General features: G+C 41.2%; 1 protein-coding gene across 1 annotated transcript; it reads left to right on the top strand.

The window, feature by feature from the left end:
• Positions 1–708: 708 nt before the first annotated feature.
• On the top strand, positions 709–19,836 carry LOC125452307 (coiled-coil domain-containing protein 177-like). Its single transcript, XM_048530558.2, has 3 exons — positions 709–1,201; positions 7,066–7,627; positions 12,561–19,836. Exons 1-3 carry the CDS (start codon positions 943–945, stop codon positions 13,510–13,512), a joined length of 1,773 nt encoding a protein of 590 aa, XP_048386515.1. The 5' UTR covers positions 709–942; the 3' UTR covers positions 13,513–19,836.
• The last annotated feature ends 374 nt before the right edge of the window (positions 19,837–20,210 follow it).

Consider the following 20,210-nt stretch of genomic DNA (forward strand, 5'->3'; position numbering starts at 1 on the left):
GAGGTGGGGTTTAAGGCCAGTGTAGGTGCGAAAGAGGGACTGTTCCACATAACCTACAAAGAGGCAGGCATAGCTTGGGCCCATGTGGGTACCCATGGCCACGCCCTTTGTCTGTAGGACGTGGCAGGAATCGAAAGAGAAGTTGTTGAGTGTGAGGACGAGTTCGGCCAGGCCGATGAGCGTGTTGGTGGAGGGGGACTGGTGGGACAGGAAGAAGCAGAGGGCCTTAAGGCCATCTGCATGGGGAATGCAGGTGTATAGGGACTGGATGTCCATGGTGAAAATGAGGTGTTATTGGGGTTGGTACTACATGGTCAAACATTATCCAGTTGAGTAATGAATGTGTCTCCAGTTTGGTGTAGGACGGCAGTGCAACACAAGGATGGATGTATTGGAGCATGGGGACAAGGACAAACCAAGGGATGCAAGGTCCACCAATACTTTTGCCAACCATAAATCCCAGTCTGATGAAGAGTATGCATCTGGAAGGTTAATTGTTATTTTTTGTCTGCAGTTTGTCTCAGGAATAGCTCAGTGACAGACAGCTCTTATCTCCCACAATAGTCTGGATGGGCTGAATGGCTTTCTCCTCTCCTGCGCTGCTATTTGTCCAGTTTGTAATACTGGGAGAGTCCTCCGGTCCGAGAGTGGCGCTGTCGTGCAGCTGTTGAAGCGGTGCCGCTCTTGACCGTTCCTCCGCTCCTTTGTTTGACCATCTCCAATGGTCACCAGAAGGCGTCGCGGAGAGAGCCACTGTTAACGGTTTAAAAAATGGAGGGGAATGCTGTAATAAACAACACAATCGGAGATTCACCCAGTTAATGAGTTCTGGGATCGGACTTTATTTATTGTTGTGCCAACCTGGTACTGACAGGGCGGCCCGACAGTCCACTCGATGTGATCTTGAGCCAGCGGCGGCCGTGGTTTGCGGCCTCCCCCGCCATGTCCCGGGCCCCCTGCTCTGTACTCAGCCCTCGCCTGGACCTTTATAACTTCCAGAGCCCGGAGGCCGAGCTGCGCAGCCGCTATGTGCTCACCAGCCCGCGCTCGCTCCAGGCGTGCGCGCGCCGCCACGTGCGGCCCGTCCAGCTGCTCCCGCGCTCCCTCCGCGAGCTGGCGCGCGAGGCCCCGCTCGAGCCGCTGCGCCACCTGCACCGCCGGTACCAGGAGCTCGAGAGGGAGCGCCGCAGGAGGCTCCGAGGTGAGGGCTGGGTGATGGGGCGGGAGGGGCTGAGCGGGTCATGGGTTGGGGCTGGGTGGCGGCGGGGGGCGCTAGGATGGGGCTGGGGGGCGGGGACTAGTGTGGGTCTGAGGTGTTGTGGGCTGGGGTGGGGAGGGGCTGAGGCGGTCATGGAGTAGGGGGCGGGTTAGGGGTGCGGCGGGGCTGTGGGGTCCCGGGGTAGGGGGCGGGGCAAGGAAGGGTTAAGGGAGGGACTAGGACGAGTGGGCGGGGCTAGGGATAAGACGGGCTAAAGGGCTAGTAATGGGAGGGGCAGAGGGAGTGGGGTATTGGGAGGGGAGGGGCTGATGTGGGGGTTAGGGAGGGGAGAGGGCCAGGGGTATTGAGGTTTGGGGAGGGGGTATTAGGTGGCGGGTATGAAGAGGTGATTGGAGGGTGGGTTGGGGTGCAAGGGGTCATGGGGTGACTTGACAGCTGGTAGGGTTGGGTGCTCAAGGGGGGGTGCAGAGTGGGTTGCGGATGGTGGTGGCGTTGCAAGGGGTTAGGGTAAGTTAGAGGGGCTGCAAGAGGGGAGGGTTTGTGGAATGGGGTGGGTGCTGTGGATGTTGGTGGGTTTGAGGTGGGGTGGGGTTGGGAGAGCAGCGGATGTGTGTGGGACATGATGGGGAGGACAAGCGTGGGGACGGGGAGGTGAGGTGCAGGATGGGTGCAAAGGGGTCAAGATAAGGGAAGAAGGGAGAGGTGGATAAAATCATGCTGTAAAGCAAGTTCTTCACATAAGTGTTTATCCACATCCATGACAAACACTCATCAGATGAAGAGGATTGAAGTTTATGGATCAGTGAAGTGCAGGATAGCCATCTGGTGACCTACGTGTTGGATGAGTTCAAAACCCTAAGAAGAAATAACAGCCACGTTTAGTTATATCAGAGCATGTAACATCTGTAATGCAATCCTTAAATATGGGGCCAATCAAACTATTGAGTGCACTAAATGAAATCAGCCATTAATTGTCAGAGGAAAAAAAACCTTCACAAAGAATGGGAACACACATGTTGCCCCACTTGATTGCTGAATTCGATGATCAAAGCGTGCAACAATGTTATTAGTGCACAAAATAGCAATACTCAGGAAAAAAAGTAGAATGTCCAATTCACTAACTAGAGAGGAGGATTGCCACAATGTCTTCAACTTTCTTCAGAATTCTAGGGCATAAATTAGTTGGATGTTGAGACTTGACACCTTTCCCACTGTTATGACTGAAGACAAAAGAAATGCACAGAAAACCCATTGTCCCACCTCTTGCACCATTAGTATAAATATGTTCATTCAGTGACCAAAATAGACATTTGATTATGTTTTGTATTTGTCAGCAATTTGTTGCTAATGAGTATGATTGTCCATGTAGGAAATTATGTCAGTGGTCATGGGGTTCTGTGGGTCTTATGTGGCTGATGAGCCTGATCCCATCAGGTGTTTGTGGGAGTTTGAATTGGTTCTTAGCCTTGAGATTGTTGGCATTCCTTTCTCCAGTTTCTTTTCCACACTTCCTCCTGCTGCTAGGTGTTCTCAAAGAATTTTCATTTCTATTCATTTGTGGGATGTGGGCATCGCTGGCTAGCCAGCATTTCTTGCCCATCCCTAGTTGCCCCGAGAAGGTGGTGATGAGCTGCCTTCTTGAACTGCTGCAGTCCACCTGCTGTGGGTTGACCCACAATGCCATTAGGGACAGAATTCCAGGATTTTGACCCATAAAGGACTGATGAGATATTTCCAAGTCAGGATGGTGAGTGGCTGGAGGGGAACTTGAAGGTGGTGGTGTTCCCGTATGTCTGCTGCCCTTGTCCTTCTAGATGGAAGTGGTCATGAACTGTGTCTCTTAATACAGAAGTTTTTTTCCAGTCAGTTTCTTCTGAACAAGGGTCTCCCAAGTAGTTGGTATCAATGTTGCATTTCTTGAGGGAAGTCTTCAGGGAGTCTTTGAAATGCTTCATTTGTCTTCCTCCTGAGTACCTTCCTTGACCTTGGCGAAGATTTTCTTTGGTAGTAGGAATTCGGGCATTTTAAGCATGTTGCTAGCCCTGTGGAATTTGTTGTGGATGATTATGCATTGATGCTGATGCTGTTAGCTGCTTCAAGGACATGAATGTCATTGTGGCTGTTCTCTTAGCTAATGCAGAGAATTCTCAAACACAGTTGATGGTACTTCACAAGGGACTTAAGTATCATATATACATATTCCAAGTTTCTGAACTGTTCAGAAGAGTGGGAAGGATGTCTGTCTTGTACATAAAAGTCTTGGTGCACAGATGTCACAGTCAAAGAAGACTCTTATTCTTGGGTGTCAGAGGCACCACTCACAGAGTGGGTGCAGTGTTAAATCTCTGCCTCATTGTCAGCCTTAGATGAGACACAGCTTCCCAGATAAAGGAAATGTTCCATGTATGGGAGGATTTCTGCATTGACCTTAATGGAGGGATGGAATGGAACTTGACCTGGGACAGGTTGGTATAGGATTTGAGACTTCTTGAGGCTGAGACCAATTCTATGATATGCTTCTGCAAAGGATCTCCAAGAGAGCAGAGTCAATATTGTCATTCACTACTGAAGTTCTGCAAGCAAGGTCAGTGTCATTTTTGTTTGGTCATGGAACTCCTTAGTTTTCTTAGTCCACCATTGGTTCTTGATTTCCCTGGTTCTTCTTTGTATCTTGCTTTTGCTGTTTAGTGAGCTCTCCTCTTTGTCTCACTGGTGATGTTGTTTTGTCAGGCACAGGGGGCTTTCCTCTTAGTTAGTGAGGTCTTAGATGCAGTCATTCTTGTTGAACCAATCTTGGTGTTTTCTGGTTTTGTAAGGTAACCAATAGTTTCTTCACAGCATGAGATGGTTGTCTTCAACACTCTCCATTAAAATGAACTGTTTGGAGATTTTGGTGAAGACATTGTTGGAAGTCTGTTAATCTGCTTGGCTCTTGAAGCCACTTAATGTTGAGATTTCTTCTGACTGTTCCTTTGCTGCTGCTTCGGTGGCATTTGGCTATTGAAGACTGATTTCGCTGGAGGTCTGTCCAGTTGTTGACTGCACTGGTAATGAGGACATCCTTTAGGTCTTGGAATCAAATGATATTGTTGATAATGTGCCAGTGCTTTAATCATTGGTGCCTCCAAGAAGCCTTGAACTTTGTCTTTTTGGCGGTACAGTGTTGGTGATGATCAGCTGGTGTTCTCCACCACTTGTGAGCAGGAGAATCCAACTGGTGTTGCAATTCCTGACTCCTTCCTTTCTGATGATTTCTTTTTCCAGAGTTGGGCATCCTTTGCAAATCTGGCATGGAAGTCTCCAAGGAGGATAATTTTATCTTCCTTGGGGCTGTTGGTCAGTATGGCGTCCGGGGTGGAGTAGAAACATTCTTTGAACTCATCTATGGCATTGAGGGTTGGAGTACAACGTAGCAAGTGGTAGATAGACAATCATTGCTAGCAAGGAGCTCTGTGAATCAGTTGATGAATTGTTCTTTATAGTTCCGTATGACCTAGATTGATCTTTGATCTTTGGGTTTTCTTGTTCCGAAGAAAGTGTAGCCACGACCATTTTCCCTTGGCTGCCCTTCACCTGCTTGAGTCTCCTGCAGGGCAGCGATATCAGTATTGAAGTGCCTGAGTTCGTGGTCACCAAGGATTGTTCTTCATTCTGGGTAGTTGTTTAACTGTTGTCTGAAGGTTTTAACATTCCAGGTTTCAAGATTATTATCCTGACAAAAGAGATGCTAATCAAACTTAATTAACTCAAAATAATATTTATTATAAATAAAACCTTTATTCTTAAAACAAACACTGTTCAATATTTAAGCTGTGATCTGGAATAAGACCTTTTTTTTAAATTAACCCAAACACAGCTCAGTCACATTACACAAAGATTCAATGGTCTGTGCAGAGATGACATCGTAAAGGAAAAAAAAGTGAAAGTGGGGAAAATGTCCCAACGGTCTGAACAATAAAAGGATGGACTGTGATGATTTCTCATGGGGGCATTGGGATGCCTTTTTGTCAAAATTGAATTACTGAGTGACAGCCATTGACTGATCTATGAACTTCAGTTCTGCTTGAATCAACCTGAACTAGAGTCTTTGGTTACAGTTCAGCTTTTTAGGTTTTATGAAGTAGTCAGAGATACTGTTGTTTGGAAACTTGATTGGCTTATTGTCTTCCAAAGAACATCTGAGACATGCAGCTTCTGGAGTATCTTCCTTATTGAATACTCAGATCTGTGAAACAGAAACCTGAATCCAGACACAGTTGCTACACAACGTTTGGGATGGAGGCCTCTTGGTGTTTCCCAAAACTGGTTTTCCCAATAATTAAGGGTCATAAACCCCATCTTTTAACACCATAAAAGCTTTTATTTTCACTAAAGTCACTTTTTTTCACGTAAAAATATGGCTAACAGCTTACATTAAGCTGTTGAATCCATTCCTTGATAAAATCATATAGTGAGCCCTTTTTGATCCAGAAAATGTCCAGACTGCTTCATAACTATTAGTAAAGTTCGATCACATGGGATTCATGGTAACCTTGCAAATTGGAAACAAAATTGGCTTTAACGGCCGGAGTCAGAGTAGTTTGTGTGTGGAATGAACTTCCAGAGAAAGTGGTGAATGCAGGCACAGTTACAACATTTAAAAGGCATCTGGATAAGTACATGAATAAGAAATGTTAGGAGGCAGGTGAGGCTAGTTCAGTTTGGATTATTGTCAGCATGGAGTAGCTGGACCAAAGAGTCTGTTTCTGTGCTGTATGACTCTACGACTCTTTACGTGTCAAGTTCTCATTTCTTAAATGCAATTTGTATTTACAATTTCCCTCCTCCCATTGTAAATGAAATGCCACTTCCAAACTCAGTTCATTTTGGAGACATGAAAATATAATATACAACATAATTGAAGTCTTTTTCTTTTGTTTTTCATCTTTATTCACTTGTTATATAGAATCTATAGTTTCTTGTCACCACCTTAATCTGCAAACTATTTCCACATTATTACATTCATCCTCCACCCCCCCCCCCAACTTCTCCTCCATCCTCTCACCTTGTGATTGCTTGTTGCAATTATTGAGACAGCTGGATCCATCAATTTTTGCTTGGCAAGTTCTGTAATTTTAAAAAGACTCCACTACAACTAGCCAAGCCAATTTTTTTTAAAATCTTAAAAGTTCATGCGTAAGTATTCTCTGGGTAGTTGAGTCAACTTTAAATAAATGTTTTTCTGCTTAGTCTTTAACCTTTGAAGTGTCAGTCTTGGCTTAGATGATATCCTTGGAATCGGAAGGTTGAGAGTTCAAGTCCTGCTCTGAAGATTTGTATACATAATCTAGGCTGTCTGCAGTCAAGTGCAGGATTGTATATGGTGCTGTCTTTCTGATGAAATGTAATCCAAATCCCATTTGTCTTCTAATAATCTTTTAACAAAGAATCCCAAAACACGGCTCAAAGAAGGGCTCAGAATTCTCTCTGCTGTTCTAACATTTAAGCATCAAATAATATTATTAAAAACGGACAATCTGGTTATTTACCTGGTTACTGTTTATGGGACTTTGCTATACGTAAACTTTGTGCAACACATATATCTATGGTATAATAGGATCTACACTTTAAAAGTACTTCATTCACTGTAAGAAAATTATCCAAGTCTTAATATGACAAAAGGTGCTTAAATAGATGTGCATTTTTTTTTCACTTTTTACCTTACTAATCCTGGGAGAGAGATGTTGTTTTCCAAAGAATTGAACGGAGTTGTTTTGATCTGGAAACTCAATGCATGATTTTAGGGTTCATTCATTTCAAATTAAGTAGGAGACTGGGTAATTTGATAATTTTACTGTTAAATTTAGAGTGCAGAGAAGAGAGACAGCGCATCATAGAGGAAGAAAAGGCCAGAAGAACACCCATACCGACTTTTGTGAAATCTTCTGCTCCACAATCTACAAATGAATCTGGTTTTCCCAACAGTCATGTCCATGAAGACCAAAGCTCTTCAAGAGCTCCTCTATCAGATGGCAAGAACGTGTCATTATCGTTGGGGGCCGTTTCAGAAGAAAGTAAAAGGCCAATGGACATGTCTGGACAGCAGAAGACGAAGAATTCACAGGACACCAGCCTGAATGGATATTTTCGGAAGAACACCAGTCTCGGTGATCTAAGGCAGGCCCCTGCCACAGCAAAGAAACTGGACAAACTCGTTAGTGAAATCCGAAGAGAAACCAATGTGATCATTCCTGAACGTGATCGGAAGATTGCGGCATTAATGCTGGTTAAACATCAGGAAGAACAGGAGAGGTTGGAACAGTGTCTCAGAGCCCAGCAGTTCTGGGATAAACTGAAGAGGACAGAAAGATTAGCACAAGTGAAGCAAGAGACGGAAAGACAAAAAGGCTTGATCAAGAGTATTGGCAGGTGACCATATTAAACATTTTTTTTCCATGAAGTTTGTTTAGCCTATCTGTACCAATGCAGTATAGAAGAAACACATGAACTTCTTCAGTGTATGCCTCTGGGATTCTTCTGTGATTTATTATCACTAAAATACTCAATCTCTCAAACTTCCTAGTTCTTGGTTTTCTTGTGTAAAATTCCAGGTAGTACTCGAGCACAACTATTTCCACACAGGAAATGTAGACAGTCATGAGATTTGTGCTATGTCAAATCACTTGCCATATTTTGAATTTAATCATCAAAAATTAATCCACTCTTCCTCATTGTCCAGCCTCCGAAGAAGACCAGTAATAGTAATACACTGCTTTCCAGCGTATTTTCCAATGTAACCCCGTTTTAACATTTAAAAATTAATGCAACTGAGATGTTGGCAACATTAAAACGACAATAAAACAGAATACTAATATTTTGTGCATAACTATCAATGATTATTGATCAGGACATAATGCATCAGACCAGTATGAAATTCTATTAAAGTTTTATTATTTCATATACTTGTACAAGTCTTTGTCAATCTTTCCAATGTCCCTTTGTGATTTATAAAAAAAAGCTCAGTGAAGGTTCTCTGCTTTCTTGCCCACGATAGTCACACATTCACCCTTCTGCACTTGGAAGCTCAGAGCAGGAGTCAGTCATTTGGCTTTTGGAACCTGCTCAGTTTTTCCAAATGATCGTGGCTGATCCTTTATCTCAATGCCATATTCCTGCTTTCTCCCCATATCTATTGATGACTTTAATATCTAAAATTCCTCTATCTCTTTCTTGAATATATTCAGTGACTTGGTCTGCACCACCTTCTTCAGTAGAGAATTCCACCGGTTCACTACACTAACCTTTGAATGAAGAATCTTTTCCTAATCTTAGTACTACATGGCCTACTCTGTATTGTGAGACTGACCCCTGGTTCTAGATCCTCCAGCAAAAGCAGTGTCACTGTATCTAGTCAGTCTACTCCTGTTAGAATTTTATATGCTTCAATTGAATCTCCTCTCATACTTCTCAGCTAAAGTGAATTCAGGCCTAGTTGAAACATACTCTCGTCATAGGATAATTCTGCCAATCCTGTAGCAGTTCAGTGAACCTCTACTGCTCTTTTTCGCTCTATGGAAAGTATATCCTTTCTTGGGTAGGAAGATCAAAACTGTAAGCAGCAGTTTTAGGTGTGATCTCACCAAAACTCTGTACGACTGCAGTAAGCCATCCTTATTTCTGAACTCCCAAGTTTATTGCAATAAAGATGTGCTATTTGCCTTCCTAATTGCTTGTTGCATCTGCCTGTCTTATTTCATTGACTGGTATACAAGGATACCCAGATTCCATCATGCATCAGAGAGGCGATGGCCGTGTGGTATTATCACTGGGCTGTTAATCCAGCGGCCCAGATAATGACCTGGGGACCTTCATGGCAGATGGTGGAATTTGAATTCAGTAAATATCCCTGGAATGAGGAATCTAATGATGACCGTGACTCCATTGCTGATTGTTGGGAAAAGTCCATCTGGTTCACTTATGTCCTTTAGGGAAGGAAATCTGCAATCTTTACCCAGTTTGGCCGACATGTGATTCCAGACCCAGAGCAATGTGGTTGACTCTTAACTGTCCTCTAGGCAATTAGGGATGGGCAATAAATGCTGCCTGGCCAGCAACACCCTCATCCCATGAATGAATAAAGAAAAATTAATCCTTATTTCCTGATATAACCATTTAGTTAATATGCTACCTTTCTGTTTCATAGTGAAGTGCGTAGTTTCACATTTATCCATGATGTCCTGCATCTGTCATGTGTTTGCCCACTAACTCAATTTGTTTAAATCATCTAAACCCTTCTTGTATCTTCCTCAACAACTCTTAATCCCTACTAGTTTTGGGTAATTAGCATGCTTGGAAATGTTGCATTTGAATCCTTTATCCAGATTACTTATATGTAGCATGAAAAACTAGGACCCAAGCACTGATCATTTTGATACTCCACTTGTCATCATCTGCCATGCTTGCTTCGTCCAAACCTTTTTGTTTTCCAAATGTTTTGTTTTCACATCTTTTTGTAAAAGACAACAGCATTTTCTTCACTATTGATAATCAGGGTAATTGGTCTGTAATTCTAGTTTCTCTCTCCTTTTTTAAATAATGAGATTACATTTGTCACAGTCCAATTTGTAGAAACTGCACCAGACTCTAGGATTTTGGAAGATCACCACCAATACATCCAATATTTCCAGGGCCTCTTCCTTTAATGCACTGGGATTCAGACTATCAAGCCTTGGTGATTTGTCAGCCTTTAATTCCAACAATTGGCCTAGCTGCATGTTTTGTTTCACTGATAATGAGTTCCTTCAACTCTCCCTCTCACTATATCCTTACCTCCCTAACATTTCTGGGAGGTTACTTATGCCTTCTTTTGTGAAGACAGAACCTAAGTATGTGTTCAATTCTTTTGCCATTCCTTTGTTCCTATAGAAACTTCCCCAGCGCTGACTACTAGGGACCTGTATTTGTCTTGACTAATCTATTTCTTTTCTTCTATGTATAGAAGCTTTTACAGTCAATTTCTATGTAAGTTTTACTCCTGTACTCTATTTTCCCCCTCTTAATCAACCTTTTTATCTTCTTTTGCTGAATTTTAAAATGCTTCCAATCCTTAGGCTTGCTGCTTTTTCTTGCCATTTTATATGTCTCCATTTTGGATCTAATGCTGTCCCTAATATTGCTTCCTACAACGATGACAACGACACAGGAGCCCTGACTACGTTGCTCCCAATAAAGATAGCAAATGTCGGTATTGGTCTGTTCCTTGGAGATGTGTCACAACTGTTGCCTCACTCTTTGCTTGGGAACAGGTAACTTAGTATTGCAGCCTACCCAAGTTAATGAAGTTTTCCTGCTCACCCACCAACTTCCATTGCTTTCCTCTGCCACCCCTCAGACACCAAACAAAGTACAAGGAAAGGTAATGCCAGCTGCCTCCTGGGTGTTGATGTGGGGGCTGTCTTGGAGGAGCAGAAGCTTGCCATCCCCTCCGCTGTTTCTGTGATACCTTCAATAGGTTTTGCAACCCAAGTACCTGACCTTAGTATAAGCTTAAATAGTCTGTCCCCTCTGTCCAAGTTCATGCATATGGTACAATAGTTTACAATTACCTGACTGACATTCCACGGAATTAGTAACTAACAATTTCAGGAAGGTTTATGCTTTACTGAAATTTTAGTGACAATTTAGCTGTCCCTGATCATTCATTGTCTTTGAAGTTTGGTTTCGATGTCTTAGCCAAATTAGTGGAATTGAGAAACTGTTTTCTTCATAATGTCTGTTAAAGGTTTTGAGTAATAAAAGTTTAGACAGCCTTTGCTTCCAGACTATGTCAGAAAGCTACTTTCATTCAGTTAGAAAATCCAAAGATTACTACATTAAGGTTGCTTTACTTGGTATTAACCAAGTTCATCAAACAAAACAAATTTTGGGATAAACTCAGCAAGTCTGCTAGTGACTGTATTTCAGAATGTTATGAAGAGCCACACTAGAATCAGTTAATACAATGTAAACAACAAAATGAAACATAAATCCCTTTTAAATTTTACACAAAGCCCTACATTCTTCAGCTGAGGCAGTCTTAATGTAGCACCAAATATTAGCTCCACAAGTTTGTTTTTTTAAGAAGCAGTTAAAACTGATATAATGTGGATGCTCACTTTTTGAGCATATATTCATTTACCATAAAGAATTGCATGTACTAGTTTAAAGTTTTCATTTTTTGTAAATTATTAGTAGTAATATTGTAAGAAATCTCAGTGTTTCATTGTACTTCATTGAACTTGAGTATTTCTGAAAAGAAGGATAACTTGCAAGAATACCAGTTTAAGGGGTAATGTGTTCCAGATTCCCGCCACCATCTGGGTGAAAAGGTTTTCCTCAAATCCCTTTGAAACCGCTTGTCTTTCAACTTCAAATTATGTCCCCTTGTTATTGACCCTTTGACTAAGAGGAACAGCTGTTTTCTATCCACCCTGTCCATGCATCTCATAATTTTGAATAGCCATCAGATATTCTCTCAGTCTTCTCTGCTCCAAAGAATCAAATGTGACCTTATCCAACCTCTCTTCATTGCAAAACTGCTGCATCCTAGGCAACATCCTGGTGAATCTCCATTGCACCGTCTCCAGTACAGATGTATTCTTCCCATAATGTGGTGATCAGAACTGCAAATAGTACTCCATCTGTGGCCGAGACAAATTTCCATACAGTTCCAACATGATCTCCCTACTGTGATAATCAGTGCCATGACCTGACTTGATAATCCTCAATTCCACGTTCCTACCTGTTCCCCAGAACTCATGATAGGGGGCGGCACGGTGGCTCAGTGGTTAGCACTGCAGCCTCACAGCGCCAGGGACCCGGGTTCAATTCCAGCCTCAGGTAACTGTCTGTGTGGAGTTTGCACATTCTCCCCGTGTCTGCGTGGGTTTACTCTGGGTCCTCCAGTTTCCTCTCACAGTCCAAAGATGTGCAGGCCAGGTGGATTGGCCATGCTAAATTGCCTGTAGTATTCAGTGGTATGTGGGTTATAGGGTGATGGATCTGGGTGGGATGCTGTAAGGGGCGGTGTGGACTTGTTGGGCTGAAGGGCCTGTTTCCACACTGTAGGGAATCTAATCATTCCTTTGATTAAAAACTTTGAATACTGTTAGGAATCATAGAATCCCTACAGTGTGGAAACAGGCCCATCGGCCCAACTAGTCCACACCAACCCTCAGAGCATCCAACCCAGACCCATCCATAACACACCTAATCTACACATCCCTGAACACTATAGCATAATTTAGCAAGGTCGATCCAAATTTCCAGAAAAGGTGCAATATAAACCCAAACTTTTCACAAACTTAAGTTCATGTATTCACAGGTGGCGAAAGGAACGGGAAATGAGACAGTCCAAAATACAACAAGAACTAAAACAACTGGCTGATCTGCGGGAGAAAGACGTGATTTCAAAAGAAAATAAGTGGAAAATGTTGGCTGAGGAGCAGGAATTAAAGAAGAAAGAAAAATTAGAACAAGCCAAGTATGAAGCAGAAATCCGTAAACATCACCAAAATCAATTGCGGGAACAAACTGAAACCATCAAGCAAATTAGCAAAGAACAAGAAGTACAGGTTTCACAGGCAAAGCTGTCAAATGCCACTCAAAAACGACTGCTGAAAGAAATGAGCAACCAGAACAAAATCAAGCTGGAGAATGAACATGAAAAGCTGAAGCACATGATGCTGAAAAAGGAGATTGACAATCTGACGAAGACTGAGGAGTTAATGGTGAGGATGTCACAGGAACGGAAGCTTTTACGATTCAAGGAAAACCATAAACTTCTGGTGGAAGAAAGAAAGAAAGGGCTGAGAGAAAAAGCAACCAGGGAGAAAAACCAGATCCTCCAAGCTAAATTAAGGGCTGAGAAACTAGAACAGGAACAGAAGGAACGTAAGGAAGCATTGGCTGAAATCTCTGACTTCAAAATAGAACAAGCTCAGAAAACTATGTTGAAGTGCGTCCAAAATAAAGCCCTGCAGACACACAAGACCAGGTCAGAGAAAGAGAGGATTCACCAGCAGATAAAAAAGAAGGTTGAGGAGGAAGAAGAATGGCATCGACAAGCTATGGAAGAAACAATTAAAAGGAAAGAGAAGAGGAGTGAAGAAATTTTGAAAGTGAAGAAAGCAACCATAGAGGAGTCCCGCCAAGTTGCCCGGGCAGCCTTCCAAATGAGAGAACGTGTGCGAGAACTGATCAACAGCCGTTCATTCGATCAAATGGCTATGGAAGCTGCGCTTTGGGCCAGCTTGGTGAAAAAAATAGCTTTCTGATGTCTGAGGAGAGAAAACTGGTTGATTTAATTCCTTGTTGGCTGTACTTCTCTTATAAAAAGATTTTATTTTTCCTCTGGATGACACTAGGGCAGCTAGTTATGGGTTTTTTAAAAAAGGAAAACACAGTGATGCTCATACTTCAGTTAATGGACCATGAGGTGATGAGTGTTCTCAAAGTTAAAATTCTGAGAATCTATTGCAAGATTATCTTGAGGGATATCATTGTGTAGTAGAATTAAACAATTTATTGGTACGTAAACAGAAATCAAAACTTTATCATGACAACATTTGTTCCACCAGTGTTGTGAAGCCTTGGTAAAACAATTGTCCTTTTTGTTATTTGAACAATGTACAACATTTTACTTGTGCAAGTTTAAATATTTGGGCATGTACATTGAACAAGTCCTTGTTGTTAGATCTTTCAGGAAATGCAATCTTAAAAAATTGTGAACTTTGAGCCATCCATAACAGTTATGTTTTTCATAAGAGTGCGAAGAAAACTGTTGCCAGATTCCTGTATACAAAGTCTAGCTGTTAAATGACTTTATAAGTATTAGTGGATTGTGTGTTGCGTTATTGATAGTAACTTGCAGGATGTGTTTTGTGAATCTCGTATTTCATGTCATCTCATATTCTGGGTTTCAGGCAGCACTTGCGCTTCGTCACATTTTTTTTCGTTAATACACCCTCCTCTCATTCTTGCTTTTGGGAAAGGGAGGCAGCTTCAGTGTTTTTAGGGAAGCACAGAGGCTTTGGTTTGCCGGAAGCAGTTCTGTCAGAAGCATCCTGGAAAATAATATGAACTCAAAGGGATTCTCTCCATGTTTTTTTCCCTCGTGCTCCCCTTTTAATCTGTTCTACCCAGTACATTACAGCTGTCACATCACATCTGTCATCCTGTGCTGTAAATTTTTATCTGTTCATCTTTCCCACTAGCACACATTATTCTTTACTCTTGGCTCACATTGTCTTCAGTCTTTAATTTGCCATTGCCCCCTGGCCTTGGACTTTTCATTGTTTGCCTTCCAAATGCACCTCACATTCCGTCACCATCCTTGACTCTCACATTTTCTGCCTTCCTCTCTTTCATAACTTCAATTTGTTTTACTTTTGTCATCCTCTGCTTTCCCCCACCTCCCTCACATCCATCATATTGTCCTGCCCCTGCAACCCTCACCCTGCACCGACCCCATCTATCCCCGTTCCCCCTCACATCCTTTCTGCCCTTTGTCCTGCCTCTCTCCTTCCCCACGACCTTTTCTGCCTCGCCTGCCCCCCACCGCTCCTTCTTACTCTGTCATTTGCCACTTCCATCTCCTTCCCAGTGATTTTGGCTCAATTATCCACTCCCTCACAGTTTGATTACCCCACCTGCCTCACATACTCAACAACCTCCCCCCCCCACCAAAAAAAAGGAAAACAACTTTCTGGGCTGCACTACCCTATCATGATCCTCCCTCTGGCACACATGCACCCTCCCCGATATATCCACTTTGTCCTCCACCCCCCCCTCAGTTGTCACTCTTCTCCCTTTCTTCATTGTCCTCCATCCCACCCTTTTTGCCTGCCCTGTTCAGTTGCCCACTACCTGCCGCCTTCTATTGCCCTGATTTGTTCCATTCCATTATTCTGTCTCCTCCATCTTCCCATTCCCTCTGCTCTGTTGCCCCTTACTTTCACTCCCCTCCCTGTTCCTTTGCTCCATTCAATTTGCTTCATGTCAAGTTTAAACATTTGTATTTTATTTAGCTGATAAAAGCTCTAAGTGTTCAAGTTTTCGGATTTATATTTCCTCAGCAACCAGTTGAATATGAGTGTGTTTCCTGCAGCTGCACTATCCTTCCTTTAAAGGAGATCCACACAGAATATTCAAAATTTTAGATAGTCTCACCATTATCTCTTGAAGTTTTTTTAAAACTTCCTTACCAACTTGAGGTGCTACAATTAATATCCTGTGAACATGAGCCAGCCTCCTCCTCTTTTGTCTTGGAGGTTTTATACCTGCTTTTATTCAAAAGTCTGACTTCTGTTGTTTCACTTTGTTAAATTATTTTGGTTTGGGAAAGGAGACTGTGTTTTCTTTATATGAATACTAAGGTTGTAACATATTTCGATGAAACCAAATTGCTGGAAATGAACACATTCAGCAGTATCTGAAAGTAGGGAAAACAGCTTAGATGTCTCATTAGATTTAGATGTAGATGCCACATGAAAGCCAGATTACAACATTAATCTGTCTCTTTCTTTTGAGGAACCAGCTGTGTTTGTACAGCAATTACAGTTTATATCGGATACCCAGTTCTCTTTTATCTCACCGTGTAATTATTATACATTGCCTGTGTAATCAACGCTCCTTTTTGTATAGTGCAGGGTGAGAACTGACTAACAATTCCTCCTTGTTACAGATCTGAGAGACCTAACCTGTCTGCATACCACTTAGGCACGGCCTAAATGTTTCTATTTTTGATATAGAATCACATCTGTCCCTCCTCACTTTTTTTTAAAAAAGCTACCTATTCATTAGTTCCATTCTATAGTCTTCCAAATTTTCTTTTTCTAAGTAGAGATCCAAGTACCAGCTGAAAATTGCTAATGAAATTGCTTCCACAAGACTATAAAGCAGTGCTTGATAGAGCAGAGCAGTCCAGACAATAAGTCAGAGCAAGAAAACATTCTTCTTGTATCACCCTCCACACTTTTGCCATTTGTCCTTTAATTACTGACCCTTATTTTTCTTATTCATTCATGAAATGTGGCATTGCTGGCTAGATCAGCATTTATTGTCTGTCCCTAATTGCCCTCAAGAAAGTGATAATGAACCACCTTCTTGAACCACTGCAGTCCATACGTTGTAGGTAAAACAATAATACCATTAGGGAGGGGCAGGAGCAGCAAAATGTTTTGAAGTGAGGATGGTGTGAAACTCCTGCTTCCTCAAAAACACAAATAATTTTTCAGAAACAATTTTATCTTAAAGCCATGTTGCCTCTGCCTAATCATACTATGATTTTTAATTGGTTTGTTACCTTCCTTAATAATAGTTTTCAGAAATTTTCCTGATGATTCTCTTAATTGTCCCCAAGATTCCTGTTTTCTCTCTTTCCTTCCATGAATAGCAGAATTATATTTGTTGATTTCCAGTCCACTAGCACTGTTTGTGAATGTAAATCAGTATCAATGTGTCCACAATTTCTGCTGCCACTTATTTTAGAACCCTAGGATGTAGATCATTGGTGGCAGAGAATTTGTCAGGTTTTAGTTATAGTAATTTTCTTCACTTAATATTAATTACTTCAAATTTACTATTCATCAGCTGCATCATTTTTATTCACCTACTACAATGTGAGGTTAGTAGTTTGTCAGAAATTGGATGTTGGATAAACAGTTTGACAATACAAATGTGTTGGATGGAGAATGAGAGCCTATGTTTTCAGTGGACACAATGAAATCTGGCCCAATATCAGCATGAAGTTCAACGTTTCATGTAAGTGAAGGGACCAATTATAGATCCTTAGGAACTCATGGGCAATGATGTAGGTCAGCGAAAGAAGTTGGTGATAAGACACTGGAGAGATTCTTGAACATGTCATAGAATTACTGAATAAAAACCAAATCTCATTATAGAATGACTAAGAATGCTGTACTGAGATTATGAACAAGTATAGGTCCCCGAGTGACAGAAGCAGTTGTTCCTAATGTAATGGGCATAATCATTGTTAGCAATGGCTGGAGCCTCGGTTTGAGATTTCCTACCAGGCACCTATAGTCAGAACATAGAACAATATAGCGCAGAACAGGCCCTTCGGCCCTCGATGTTGGCCAACATGTGAACTAATCTAAGCCCATCCCCCTACACTGTCCCATCATCATTCATATGCTTGTCCAAATGCTTATCAGGGCATAGGTTTACACCAAAAAGAAATTTAAGATGTGTTAATACACAGCTGGTTCCAGATTTAAGTTTTAAAAATCTTTTTGCATCACAGTAATATTAGTTAGGGCATTATAAATGTTTTGCTGCCAAGGGTTTGGTTTATCCCAGTATTTGTGGCATTAGTAAAGCCTTCCACTAAAATTACAGGGCGTGCAGTTATATAACATGCCACACCTACTGAACGGTAAGGTTAACCAAATCGTCAGTGAAGCTGAACCCTGAGGTTGTTGATGCACATGTTGTGATGTGGAATGACCCTCACTGAACCTTCCTCCTTGCCTTCCTTTAGGCAAGTAGGTGAATTCAGCTTGATTCCTCACCAGTGACTTACCAATCTCAGTTATACTGCGTGGGATGCTATTAATGTGAAATTATATATTGTAACTCTGTGGCCACAACCATGACTAACTTTCCTTCTCCAATTATTAATTTCCTCCATTTCATTAGGACATCTCTGTGCCATGCACTGTTGTGCAGCCAAGAGTCGAGCAGGTACCAGACATCTGAAAGTACCCTCTGTTTTATCAGCTGTAAAATGAAACTATATTTTTATAGGTGATTCAGTTTTTACTAATTGTTCATGTCACATGGTGCTTGCTACAATTTCTGAGCTGAGATGTTTGTCGCCAGTTTGCAGGTGGCCTATATATCGTTTAGCTGATCAGCGCTGCCCTACTGGGCTGTCATGTACAGGTAGTTTGAAGGATCTGTTGATACTTACGTGCTGTATGACGAATGTAAACTTGTGTAGCTTAGATTAACAACTGAAGCTGAAAATTCAGTTTATATTTGCTATCAGCCAGTTTAATTATGGTTATTTACTCCTTGAGTCACCTCAGTACTAAATTCATACAACCGCTATCCTAGCCATTTTCTCACGTTTTTTGATTATAGTGTTGCACTCGATGGAATGACAAAAAAGTCCTGTTACCAAGGTGTACTGTATCTGTGAGCAGTCTGGTCTGATGACTACTGAATTATATGGAATTACCAGTACACTGCCTGCTGCAGTTTTCTCTGCCAGCGAGTACTTAGAAAAATGACTGTTCTAGCTGGAGTAAGAGTTGTTTTCTTGTACACTGACAGACAAATTGCAGCATTATTGTTTTAGTCAGCTTAGTAGCAGGCTCATCTCTAGCCGAGTTTGTTTGTGGGTTGAATTCCATTACCAAGCATTTGAGCCCAAATCTGTACGAATTACTGAAGGAGTTGTTGGAGGTGGTAAAATTTTGTAGTTCCATTTAAAGAATTCTTCTGCTGACCTGACCATTGTTCTCCAATCAGTGAATAAAGACCAAGAATAGATAAACTGGTCATTCATCGCATGTTTGTGAGCTGATGCACAGTGTGAGAGGGCTATTGCATTTGTCTCTGAACTTTCATTGCACTATGTTATAAGTATTGTATGTGATGAGCTGTTTTAGGGCTTTTCTAAACAGCAAGTGGCACCATTGAAATATTTTCAGAAGCATGTTGGCTACTTTAATATTAATAGTCTGTTTTATAGAATTTAAAATGGTGCATTGTTACCCATCCTCAGATTTAGCTTGTGAAATAAAGGACATTTAAAATAAAATAAATTAGAAATTTATTGTGAATAAATTAATAATAAATTAGAAATTGCATTCACATAATCTTGGTCTAAATTTAAGGTCACAATTGTTTGTAAATTGTGTGCTATAGTGAATAGGTTTTTGCCTCCACTTGTGAAACAAACTAGTCACTTTATCACTCACAAGGAAGGCCATTTGACCAAGTGATTTTTAAGTCAAACTCTGTTTTTACTCTATGGGTTTTTCAGCCTGAGTTTGGGGATCGTAATTTATAATAGCAATTAGTTTACACAGGCAGACCAATTCAGTTTGTTTTACACATGGTGTCTTTTGGGTTACATTTTGAAATTCCACCTAAATTGTTTGGTACTTTCATACGTTGTTTAATGAGCTGTACTTGAAGTGATGGACCGATTTCCCCTTCCTTAATAGTGCAGCTCTGATTCCTGATACTGGGTCTCTTTTATTTTGCATATTTATATAAATAATTAAAATAAGTTGTTTGCTATTTTTATAAAGAGTAAGGCTTTCCTTAAATCGTTCAATAGCATTTTATTTTTATTATCAAAGACTAGTGCCTGTGTACATTTTGTAATTTTTTTGTCTGTTTTAATGCCCCATTTATTATTGTTTAATTAATCATTTTAATAAAATTCTTAAACAAATCTTCTTTTTTCATTTGCATAGCCAGACAGTGCCAGGTTTGATCAGTATTCTGCATTGTATGTTCTTACAATAGAATGCTTCAAAATTTCTATCCACAGGCTAGGAATGAATAAAGTTTATTGGGAATCCTGTCCTGCTATCGATGCAATGAAACTGGCTGGAAATTGTGCCTATTGCACACACTGTGTAGATATGGTTGGGCTTAACCATTATGCCTTTCGTGACCGAGTAAAATATTATTAGGAGTTTTGACCTTCATATGACTGCCAGTTTAGTTAAGGTGCCAGTGGGAAACTGGTGCCCATGGGATTGCCACCTAAGGGTTGAACAGCAAGGAATATTTCTTGTCTCTGGAAATCTGGAAGTATTTGTGGTCAGTAACCATGAAACTATCGACCTTTGCTTTTACACATTGTGTTATTAATATGTGCAATTCTTTGCATCAACCTCTGCTACTAAACCAAGTTTCATCATTTTGTTTTTTTTAAAGGGCTTTCAATATTTGTTTGAAAATTAACAATAAAAGTGAGAACAGATCACAA

Source organism: Stegostoma tigrinum, chromosome 4 (assembly GCF_030684315.1).
Source record: "Stegostoma tigrinum isolate sSteTig4 chromosome 4, sSteTig4.hap1, whole genome shotgun sequence".
Taxonomy (NCBI): domain Eukaryota; kingdom Metazoa; phylum Chordata; class Chondrichthyes; order Orectolobiformes; family Stegostomatidae; genus Stegostoma; species Stegostoma tigrinum.